Below are 12,422 nucleotides of genomic sequence, written 5' to 3'. Positions count from 1 at the left end.
CCTTCACTCTTCACCCAGTTGTATCTTTTCCTCTGTTCATGTGGATCTGTGCCAGCATTGGTGGCTGAGGATTTTTCTGCCATTCCTTGACTTTATAGCCATAACCTTGACTTTGTCTTTCTTTTGTGTACAGACTTAACTGAGCTGCATTGCCCATTATTCGAAAATCTTTAACTATACGAACATCATTACTTACAGCCAAATCCTAACTTATATTGGCCAAGGCGCTTTTTCTTCTTTTCCTACTGATAATATTTTTTTCATCACCTCTTCTTTAGAACCCATGCAGAAGGTTTTCTGCTTTATTTTTCAGATTAATTCTGTTGTTCTAAAGGAAGATTTGAGACGTATGGTAGAAAATTTCTATGCAGCTCTATTTGGATATGATGAGGTAAGAAGGATGTTTTCAGAGAAATGTGCAAGATCAAATAGACCCAACTAAGTCACTGAACACAGAATGTTGCAGATGGGTAAAGCATTTGCTGTATGTATTGTTGGAGAAATGTTACACTGTAAGCAGACTTCTTAGTGATCATCTTATGCTTTGAATTACAGTACTTTTAAGAAAAAAGAAAGCACCTGACATACTGATTTAAACCATTGGACATAGAAGAAGGAATATTCTTTCTTCTGTTTCACTGTCCCTGCTGTCAATAAATAATTTTCTTCCTCTGAGTCCCATTGTACTTAGCTATACTTTGAGAGCAAATAGAGCATTTATAAAGAGTGTGTAAATGAGGAAGTATTTATAGGAAGTATCTGATCAATATGGGGAGGCAAAAGTATCACTGTGCGCAAGCATCTATGGGATTTCCAAGGAGAAAATACAATTGTGTTAGCTCTTTTAGTAGTTATTTTTTTCCTCTAGTGGATATTGTTCTTCATATGCTCTTATTCACGGGGTAATATTTGCATTCACGTGGTTATTTTGCATTATTAATACATTATTAATGTCTCTTAAATTTAAACTTCATAGAGTTTTGGACAGTGTTATGAATGTGAGTCTTTAATCTAGTTTTAAGTGTTGCCATGATGTGTGTCTGTGTCTGTTTTTTTTTCTTTTCTCTTTTTGTTGACAGTCTTTTTGCAAACAAGATGTCAAATTAAAGACAAATGTTGACCTCTTTTATTTTTAACAGAATATTTTAAAATCCACTCTTTCCTTCGGCAAATGTTGTCAGCAGAGACAGGAATTATGAGACTATGGTGATAACACCATGTAATCTGAAAAGACAACAAAAGTTGGAGAGAATTTATAGAAAAGGTGTTCATGGATGTGATTCTTCTGTAAGCCAAATTTAATATTAGATTTAACTGGATATCTAGATAGTTCTTGATGAAGAGTTCTCTTTTTCTCATTTAGAATGAAAAACATAAAAGCAAAGCAAAATAGCAAAGTCCTCATTACTTCTCTGCAACATCATATTATGCATCCTTTTCCTCCAGTACATAATTGGAGAATTATACGTCCTCCAATTGTCATGGTCTTCACAAAATTTTGTAAAGTGGTGTTGTCTTCTTTGTAAAGCCAAAATCTTCATGGTAAAGTTTTCGTAACAGAAATGCAGTGATTAGCTCCTGCATTTAGGAATATCCTAACCTAGCTTTTTTTTCCAGATTAACTTGCCAGAATATTTGTTACAGACTGCTCTGTAAATTACTTAATTTAAGGCCAGGTTTGTTTTCCATTCTGTAAAAAGAGTGATGTTGATGCCTTTTCATATGTGCTGTCTGTAGTTGCTGTGGGCTTTGAGGCATCTAATATTGTCAGTTGACAAGTAATTTTTAACCCACCTCTGTACTTTAGGGAATTTTGTCTGATGATCATGTTCTGGCAGCAGCTCTTTGGAGAAACCTTTTTAACAGGAACTGTGAGGACCCTCGGCATCTGGAGTTACTTGTAGAGTATGTGCGTAAACAGGTATGCTACAGCTCATAGCGTGAATTCTCTTCATTCTCTTGGTTGGTATATTGAATGTTTATTTTTGCTTGCATACTATGTAGCTCATTTCTCCTTATCAATATCACTTTTTTAATGTTGATTATTTTTAAGAGAAAAAGTAAAACCATAAAAACTGACTGATATTCATTGTGGTTTGATGAAAAATAACTACAGAGAAATTCACAGAGGATGTGCAAACCTGTATTCTTTTTTCTGGGCCCACGTTATCTTCTGATACTGATACTGATTCTGATACTGAACTTCTGGGACTGAACAAAATACATCAGAAATGGGCTGCAGTTTGCTGTAGAATTATACTTGATGCTGTGGAGTTGGAATCCTTGATAATGAAGTAGCTAGCATGCAGTGATTAAAATTCTTCTGATGATCTTTGTATGTAAATATGTGAAAGGTTTTGTTTTCCAGTTTCTTTTAGTTATTACTCAGAGGAAAATATATTAAACAGTGTTTGTCCTGTCAACCCTTAGGAAGTTTCTGAACCAGATTTGTAGGAAGTGTTGGGTAGGACCTCGTAGATATGGTCCAGGTGGGTACCAAAGACAGAAAAAGGGTGAAGAGGACTGGAGGAAAAGTATAACTGTGGGACAGAAAATTGAAGTCTAGTACCTCCACAGCATCATTCTCTGTAATGGTTCCAGTGCTGCATTGAGGACCAGGTAGAGACTTGGAGGTGTATTCATTGTGACTCTCAAAAAACAGCATGGGAAGTGAAGGACTCAAATTTGTCAGGGACTGAGGTTGCTTCTGGATTGCTAGCAGGATTCTCAGGAGGGACAGACTTAATGCTTAGGGTTGCTGATGCTTAACATCAGTGAAGCTGTAGGAACATTTAAAACTAAAGATTATCAAGAAGTAAAGAAGCATAAAAATATGTAATTTGGGAAAGTATTGCCAGGTAGAGAATTTGTAGCAACTTTGTAGACTTTGTAACACAGAGGATAGGGGAGAAACTGTCAGCAGTCAAATAGGAAACAGTGACCATACAGATAAAAGTGGCACATAAGAGAAAAATCAGCACAGCTTCTGTGAAGACAGGTCATGCCTCACCAGTCTGTGGCTTGAAAATGTCATTGACGCTGTAGACAGTGAATATTTGATTTATGTAGTCTTTACGGATTTTTAGGAAACTTCCAATAAAGCATCTCACCAATTATTATTTTTAAAAGAAATTGAGCAGTTGCAGGGGAAGAGTGAAGGTACTCCCATAGACAAGCAACTGTGAAATATAGATAATAGGGGTCAATAAATAAAACCTCAAGGTTTAACACAGGAAAGGGTTGACTGCAGAAAGAATTTGTGACAGTGAATGCATGAAGAAACGGCAAATACGGTTGAGTGCAGACAACTGTAAAGTGGTGCACTTAAGGAGAAAAACTAATCCAGCTTTATGTCTATAGTGAAGAGCTCTAGCATGTCAAAGACCGCACAGGAATAAGTCCTTGAGACTATAGTTTTATTACGTAAATGTCAACTCGATGCTCAGTAGTGTTTAAAAAAAGTAAAACAAATGCTCAGATCTGCTAAGGAAGGAATAGGAAATAAAATTTGGTGTTGTAAAGCCACTTGAATAACCTATAATGGGTTTGACTCCCAACCATCATGAGACATAAAGAAAAGAAAAAACAAGCAAAGAAGGTTCAGATAAGAGCAATGAAGATGATAGGAAGCAGCTTCTGTATTAGCAATGACTATAATCACTTGCCTGAAAAATAGGGTGAAAGAATAGATTTGTGAAATCTGGAAGGTGTATGGAAGGTGAGTGAGTGTGGTGGTTTCACGCCAACATGTACCTAAACTCTGCCATGCTGCTCTCTCACTCTCCCTCCTCAAAAGAACGGGGAGAAAATATGATAGAAGAAAAGCTCACAGGTTGAGATAAAGACAGGGAGACCACTTGTCAATTTTCATCAGGGGTAAAAACAGACTCAGAGTAGGGAAATTAATGTAATTTATTGCCTGCAACTAACAGACTAGAGCAGTGAGAACTAAAAGCAAACTAAAAACACCTCTCCCCCATTCACCTCCCCTGAATGGCACAGGGGAACGGGGAATGGGGGCTGTGGTCAGTCCCAAATGCTTGGTCTCCACCGCTCCTTCACGGTCACTCTCTGCCTCTGCTCCAGCATGGGGTCCCTCCCACGGGATGCCGTCCTTCCCAAACTGATCCTGCGTGGGCTTCCCACAAGCAGCAGCTCTTCAAGAACTGCTCCCACAAGGCTCCGTACCATGGGGTCCATGTGTCAGGAGCGAACTGCTCCAATATGGGTCCCCCTCGGGTAGCAGCTCACCCCAGATCCCCTGCTCCTGCATGGGGCTCCTCCATGGGCTGCAGCATGGAGATTTGCTCTGCTGTCATACCCATGGGCTGCAGGGGGACAGCCTGCTCCACCATGGGCCTCTCCACAGGCGAGCTTCAGCTCCATACCTGGAGCACCTCCTGCCCTCCTTCTGCACTGACCTTGGTGGCTACAGGGATGGTTCTCTCTGCATTTTCTTGCGCCTCTCTCACAGCTGCTGCTGTGCAGCAGGTTTGTTTTTTTTTTTTTTTTTTTTTTTTTTTCCCTTCATCATTTTGCTCTCCGGAGGTGTAAACAGCATTGCTCACTTTGGCCACCAGTGGGCCCTCTTGGGTCCCCTGGCTGGAGCTGGCTCTTTTCTAATATGAGGCAGCTCCTGGGCTCTCCTCACAGGGACTGCCCATGCAACCCCCCCACTATCAAAACCTTGCTACATAAGCCCAATAGAGCAAGGAAAGGCTGAATGCAGGTTGCCACAGGTTGCTCGGGTTGCTGAAATTGTACATGGGTTTTAATGTCACTGGCAAGTCTTATTGAAGAGAAGTTTGTCTAGGGTTATTAAATGTAGAGCAACAACCTGAAGCTCAAAATCTCTGTACTAACAAATTTTGTGAGGGAGGGAAAATAAGGAAAATAACATTGCATTCATGCATTGTATTCAACTCCTGCTGGGGAATCTGCTACGGACTGTCAGAAACAGGATGCTGTGCTTAGGTGGCTCTTCAGTCTGATCCTTGTTGCCATTGATGTATTTCCTCTGTTGAGAAACTCCTTGTCAGATTATCTTTTTTTGCTAGTAAACATTGGAAATCCCTTGTGTAAGATGGCTTTCACATGTGTTCTTGCTGATCCTGTCTTTAACAGTGGCTATTATTGGATGCCCAGAGAAGAATATAACAACAGGGCAAGTGTGTGTGCTGCTTCCCTGGTTGATTCTTAGCAATCTATGCTCAGGCTTCCTGAGCCAGAGGTGGTGTTTTTAATTTTTAATGCCTCTTGATGGGCTTTTTAGTTCCTTTCCCTCACCCCAGTGCTTGCAGTGTCTTGTGGCAGCAAGCATGGCATTTACAATGTGTTAACGCAATGTTATGTGACAACAGTACTTTGCTTAAATATTTTGTTTGTGTTGCACCTTAAAATTTCATTTGATGCCAATTATTTCTTGTAGTGTAAGAATGAGTGTTCATTCCCTGTTCATCTCCTTCATCAGCCTGTCCGTTTTTGTAAGTCTCAAAAGTTCCCTGCTGGTCAGGTCTTTTCCTACCGGGAAAAGCCCTGGTCTATGTGAAACCACTTTTATGAGAGCGCTCCTTGCAGATAATGGTACTAGCAGTGTGTCATTGGAATTAACTGCTTGGAAGATGAAATGAATCATGTTACTTTGCGTGGCTCTTCTTTGTCCTGTTGCCAAACTTCCAGAGGAAGCATTAGCTAAGGAATTAGACAACCTTGCGCAGTTAACTCCAGTTGATCTGCAGATACTTATCTCCTAGCCTGTCTGTAACGCTTAAGCAGTCATAAATCTTTTTCTGTCTACCTCTCACAAATGGCAAAGTATACCAGAAAGTAGCATGTTCGCGTAGCTCTTGAGGGCCTTTAATGAGTGTCAGGATGCCTTGCACTAACACCCTGTCTCTTGCAGGTGCAGCACCTGGACGCGCTGAGCGGGGAGGACCTGCTGTTGACGGGTGAGGTGAGCTGGAGGCCTCTTGTGGAGAACAACGCCCGCAGCATCCTCAAGCCCCTTTCCCCTGTTTACAATGATGAAGGACTGTGAGAGCATCTCTCAAACCAGCTTGGGAAACATGCCTGAAATTGAACTAAGCAGAGGCTGTGAGGTCAGGAAGTGAAAACTGCTGTTGAAAAAGAGCATATTTAAATAGATGTCTTATCTGTGGTAGCTGAATAGCAAATTGGACAGCCTTACTCTTCTGAATATTCACCTGTGAATAAAGCTAGTTGGTTTGGGAACCTGTGTTCTTTTTATGGCACTGCCTGGTCCTTGCAGACAAATTGCAAGACCTGCCTTCCATCTTTGGGAAAACAGATGTTTTACCATGACTTATAATTATCTCCAGAAGCCATTTCTGTCCTTTGCCTCCTTTAGAGAGCTGCTACATACAGACTGTATGGTGTTCCTTTGCTTACTGAATGGTTGTTAATACAAATCTGAGCTTTGCATATTAGATGTTAATATATTCTAAAAGCCTGATATCAAGATGGCATGGTCCATTTTTGCTTTAATAGAGTTAAGAATTGCTGTATCAGGTTCTGAAGGATTTTCCATGAAAATCCTTTTTAGGAACTCTTTGCACAGGAATAGGAAGATGCAAAGAATAATGCATGGTCCCCAGTAATCCTCTAACTCTAGCCATCTTAATGAGGAAAAAAAGTCTGAAACATGGCTGGGCTGTTGCTAAAGCTACCTCAGAGTACTTGGTATTTCAGAGGAGCTCTGCCATGCTGATATTTCCATATTCTTTTGAGAGCTGTGGTCTAAGAATTTATTCATGAAAATAACATCTATATTTCTGTCCATGGCTCTTAATGGGATAGGACTGTGCTGCCCCCCACCCCCAATGCAGTGGTCCAGGGTTTTTCAACAAGAGCTGTCAACCCCAATTAAAAGTTTATATGGCTGTGCAAGCAAATTACCCCAACACAGTAATTATGGGAGCAATAGCTCCACTGATTAAATCAGCAGAGGCTGAGGTGTACTGCGTAGGTGGATGGTTCATCAGGCTATTTCCAGGTCAGTGACAAAAACAGTTTTCATTTCTCTCATGTCTAAAATTGTAGTCTGTAATAAATGCCAGTCTGGGTAAAAATGATGTGTATGTGTTTTCTGGGCCATACATGACTGATAAGAATAAGCCCTATGATATTAGGGTGTATTCCTAATAACACTATTAAGCAAAAGTGGAGGAGGATGATTCTTAGTTGATGAAATGTTATTTCTGTTGAAAGTGTGACTGTGCCTGGCTGTGATTGTTCATTATGACGTTGTTTTCTTCATATTGAATGTTTTGGTGAATATTTGACATCCCTCCTCTGTGTGAAGAGCAGTGGGTTGCAGAATATAGGCTCCCAAACACTGGCCTGCATTTTTTTTTAGCCTTCACTTAAGGAACCTTCTCTATACAAAAAAGGCATTTTGTTATTTTTTTTCCAAGCCGAACTTCCTCAGTTTAACTTGTTATAAAATGAGTCATGTAAAGAAACCCTCTATGTGTGAGGTGTATCCCTTCTCTGTGAAAACATTACAGACCAAACAACTTGCTTGCAGTTTATTTAAGATGCTTTTGTTGAAAGCTGAGCTAAGCAGAGAAACCTCTTATGTGTGAAGTATTATACAGTGTATGTGAGATAATAACACCTTGTAATTCATTACAGCTGGGTTGTATTTACATAAAAGAAGGCTGAGTTGTGTAGGAATTTGCTGATTAATTTATTTTTAATGGGAGTGAAGTATACCAAGTACCAAAATAAACTTTACTTTGTGTATCTTACTGCTCCTGAAATAGGTGGAAAAATTAATGGTAGATATTTTGGCTCAAAGCTACATACATTAATTCATATACAAAACAGTCATTTAAACTTTAACCCCTTTCCTGCTATGTAATTTAAACCTGGACTCATGTTATTCATGCTATGGGAACACAGGACTGGGTGTACACCACCCAACCCAAAGGACGTGGTGCTGCACACAGGTCAGAGATCGTGCAGTGTCTGTGGCACTGATGCTGCGGAGCCAGGAAGTCAGTAGCATTCATGGGACTGCTAGTCTGTGGATGGCAGTGCCATTAGGAGCATGGATATGGAACAGCCAAATGGTCAAAACTAAAGCTTTCCTAAGTTTATGGGCAGGAGGCTTCAGAAATGTGGTGCCAGACTGTGGTTGTTGGCATCTGTTTTTGTGCTTATTAATATGAGAATAGAAAGACCTATGATCATGGTTCTTTGCTTGCTCCAGAAAATACCTTCAACCACCCCTCTGTTACAGAGCTGAGCCAGCAGTCACGGTGTGTTTTGGACAGAGCCATGTGGGGCACATTAAGACATTAGAAGATTGTTACAGACCTAGAAGATAGAAACTGTATGAAATGAGTGATCTCTGTTAGAGAGGAAAAATACATGGAAGACTACACGGGACTTTGCTTCCGAGACATTAATTACCTGGAGACAGCATTTGGATGTAAAATGACTCCTCTTACTCTTGATGCATGCCAGTAGGCTAGAAATATGCCGTTGCCTACATCTTACGACATCTTTACAACCAGACTTGAGAGTCCTTGAGAGAGTGTACATTTCCAGTAGCAAAATCTGCACCTTGCAAGCATTACAGCAGCAGTGGGTAGCAGTTAAGTGATTCCTGTGTACACAACTGCTTCAAGTGCAGCAAAACACAGTTCTTTTAAACAAATATTGCAAAGGCCATCTTTTCCAGTTTTCAGGGTTTTGCAAAGGGAATAATCAATGGTATTTTGCTTATGGACAATTCTTTTTTGCTTCAGCATGGGAGCACTTATTGTGCTTTAAGTTTATATATGTGGAAATCTGCTTCCTCTGAAAGGAGCTATGTTGAGCATTTTATCATCCCACCTGTGATATCCTGAATCATATACAGAATTTGGATGTTGCTGGTTATTCCAAAGGAATTGCTCTCCCAACTGTGGCTAAATATCCTGAGACACAAACTCTCAAAAGCACTCATTATTTCAGCTAGGTTATTGTGGCTTCCTTGTTTCTGCGAGCAGAAAACAAAGGCCAACCCTTGGTGTCCTCTTTTCCCTCTCTGCTCCTGTGCACCAGTAGTAATGTAAGTTCATGTTTTTGCCTGCAGGGTCAAACTTTGGAAGTCTCTTACTCCAGAGTGATATTTGGAGACATTTTGGGGTGCAGAGCAATCATCTGATACCCTTGGATGCCTAATTTGTATTTTTGGTGGTTACATGTTTTTCTGCAGCTCATGTCATTACCTCTGTTTCTGCATTCACACCCCTTTTTTTGTATTCATATCTAATAGTTTTCTCTTGCTTCTCAATACAGCTGAAGTACTAAGAGCACAAACATCCTTGATGATGTCCAGGTGTCTCAGCCCTGTTGAAATGTAGTTACCACTTCCCAGATTTCTGAGACCTGTCCTCACCTTCCACAAAGTGTAGTTTTTAGTCATGTTCCTGCCACACCAAACCCTCAGGGCAGAACTGTGGCTCCTGACATAGCAGTGGGACTTAACCACTGACCTGTCTCATTTATACTACCTTTGGTTTGGCAAATAAGGTAAGCAGAAACTGGAGACAAAGAGCAAAATTTTCCGCTAGAGCTTTATATTGGGTGAATATAGAGTAGATGAAAAATAGCCATGGGAGGAAAACCATCAGCTGGGAGAGGATGGTGACTGGTTCTGTAAGCATGGTCCCTGAGGTATAAGCCTCTGCATGACACCACTTTGAGAAGCAGCGGGAACCATACCAGTACAGACTTACCCTGGTGACCCACACCCATATTCTTTGATACTTTCCTATCTCCAAAGCCTTACAAAGGAGGTCTTCATTCAGAAATTCTTATCAGCATAGACCTGGTGCAGTTTACATGTAGCATTCTCCGGGACAAGTTTAATCCTGAGCGTGTAACAGGTTCTGTGCATCCCAGAGATGTGCTGAAGTACTGCTGTGAGTGGAGAAGTTTACTGATCCACTGCACAGGTATGCTGAACAATTCATCACCCATCTTGAGCTCTGAAACTGAACTGTGTGTGGCTTCTTCCAGGAAGGTGAAAATAACAATGTTGGGAGTGGTAAATGTTTATAATAATACCTAGAAATTACCGAGTGTGTTTCTAACTCTTCTGCTTAATACAGTTGTGCCACAAATGTATAGGCTTCTGCCCTCCCCATCTGCCTCTTCACATTTGCCGCTCTTTGTTTTATCTCTCTTGTAGTCTCTCATACAGTGAACTTCAATCAAAACTTCTGTCTGTTTCTCAGCTGCTGAACAGTGCTGTGTCAGGCTTGACTGGGCCTTTGGTGATCTAAGGACAGACTTAACACCTCTCCTAGCAGTTGGGATGACAGTACTACCACTGTGGCATGCCTTGGGGAGCAATATCTCCACCTTTGGGCATATTGCGTCTGCACAGCCTGGCTTCAGCACTGTCTGTCTTTTCATGAAGGTCTGAGAGGCTGAGGAGAGGTCAGAAGCTTGCACAAGAGCCTGAGAAAATTGGCAAGGACATAGGAAAGACCCTGACACAACATGAGAGTGCTAGGCTCTACTGCTTTAGACAATTGTGCTGTGCTTGTGAAGTGACCACCTTTGTTCTGTGCCTGCAAAGGAGTTTTGCCCACTGGCGCTGGTGGGCCTTCTGTGCTGTGTTGGGCCAGTTGCATGACAATCCTTCCCAGACTTCTCTGGTGAGATTTTCTTTCCTGCTTCCCTTCTTCAGATGTTTTTAACCGTCCTGCACATCCTACATACGTTCTTGAAGTTGCTGAACATGTTGAGGGAGTACTTGTTTTGCTTACAGTCATTAAACCTGCTCAGCAGCTTGCTCTGCTCATTTGTGGGGCAGAAGAGAAGTTTGGGCCTCATCTTTCCACTGGGAATGCAGAGCAGGAGCTCACACGGGCATGATCCTGTGTTTTTCTAGTGCATTTCAGTGGCTGCACCCAGGATGTTTAGGGGATGTGGCAACAGACCTGCTTGAGGGACCTGGGACGGACTGGTGTAAACAATAGAAATGTCTACAGCCTTGTTCTTGTGCAGGTGTTTCATGTAAGAGGACCCTGCAACATGTTGCTGAGGCTGGATCCTGTTGGTGTTGGCATGCTACTGCAGCTCTTCAAGGAGGTAAGAACCACCTCCATGCATATTTAGGAAGCAAGGAGTCTTGCAAATGCAAAGCTTTCATTAATGGTTACGTCACTGACAAAAGGAGTGAGCTGGGCTCATATTCATACCTCATCCCACCTGCCTGTATCCTGGGCTGCTCCACATCCTGTCAAAGTGGGGCATCCTGTGTGGATTTGGTCATTGTCTCACATCCTTCTCTTCATATCCTCTTCCTGCTGATAACTAGACCCACTGACATTACAGTGCCAAATTCCATTTTTATGTATTTCCTTTGGAAGGAGAGAAGGAAGAGACATCTGAACGTGCTTTTTGCAGTGTTCAGCACGGAGCAGCAGTGACCAAAACTCAGACTTTTCCCATCTAGCTGTACTATATCTGGCCACTGAATCCTCCTCAGCGGAATATTTCTGGGTTTTATGAATTTCCAGAAATGCCTATAGATAAGTGTGTTTGAACACCATGATGTTTTGTGGTGGAGGATGTGAATTTCAGTGCTGAAATAGAGGTGAAAGAAGGATGTTGGACTTCCTATGTTCCTGGGTGCATGGTCTCGACCTGTGCTATTAGGGAGTGAGGAGGCAGGCTCCTTTCCACTTGCGCTTGAAGAGGAAGTGGCAGGTACATTTTGTGGAAAGTCCTGGCAAGGTGTTTATGTTTGGTGAGCTCCAAGAACATCTGTAGTAGAGCATGAGGTATTGCCTAATACTCGGATCCTGACTGAGCCCAGGTATCAGTCAAGGTACAGCTGTCTAGAGACATTAACTTGGAAGTGGGATTCTGTATGCATGTTTAGCCAGAGGGGAGTTTTCCCCTTTCTCTCTGATTGCAGAAAGTGTGTAGACAACACTTCCAGATAAGATCCTTTTAGCTGGCAGAAATTATCTGACGTGATTCCCACATCCTGTGTTGGCTGATCAGACTGAGGAGTACCAATTATAGACATCTGTTTCCCAGACAGGAACAGGATATATCTCATCTAATTTTAGATGTCTGCATGGTAAACCTCTGTCACTTACTTTGACAACCTGAGCTCTCCTCTTCAGCGGAGAGAGAGAAGCACCTTCATGGTACATTTCATCTTACCTGCTTCAGACGTGCTGCAGAGTGAGCTGACTCCCAGGAAAGCTCTGCCTCTTTCCACTGACCAACACTGAAGAAGCCCAAGCTGACAAGCTTGGATGGAGAGGTTTACATCATAGGTACTTTCATGTGCTGAGGTCCATGAGAAATTACTGGAGGGAGAGCATGTCACAACCAAACACTAGCTGGAGACAGTGGAAATCCCTTTCCAGAACCAGAAGCAGTTG

General features: G+C 41.7%; 1 protein-coding gene across 4 annotated transcripts in view; it reads left to right on the top strand.

The window, feature by feature from the left end:
- LOC118248869 (ubiquinol-cytochrome-c reductase complex assembly factor 1) overlaps nucleotides 1-7,086 on the top strand; it is a 55,743-nt gene extending 48,657 nt beyond the window's left edge. For all 4 annotated transcript variants that reach the window (XM_035548285.2, XM_035548283.2, XM_035548281.2 and 1 more), the window contains 3 exons: nucleotides 314-391; nucleotides 1,808-1,921; nucleotides 5,903-7,086. In XM_035548285.2, the coding sequence (XP_035404178.1) occupies nucleotides 314-391; nucleotides 1,808-1,921; nucleotides 5,903-6,037 (327 nt within the window). In that variant the 3' untranslated portion in view covers nucleotides 6,038-7,086. The remainder of the gene's footprint in view (nucleotides 1-313; nucleotides 392-1,807; nucleotides 1,922-5,902) is intronic.
- The last annotated feature ends 5,336 nt before the right edge of the window (nucleotides 7,087-12,422 follow it).

The sequence above is a fragment of the Cygnus atratus genome, chromosome 16 (genome assembly GCF_013377495.2).
Source record: "Cygnus atratus isolate AKBS03 ecotype Queensland, Australia chromosome 16, CAtr_DNAZoo_HiC_assembly, whole genome shotgun sequence".
NCBI lineage: Eukaryota > Metazoa > Chordata > Aves > Anseriformes > Anatidae > Cygnus > Cygnus atratus.
Note: the sequence above shows the minus strand (reverse complement) of the source record. Positions and strands in the feature narration are given on the sequence as shown.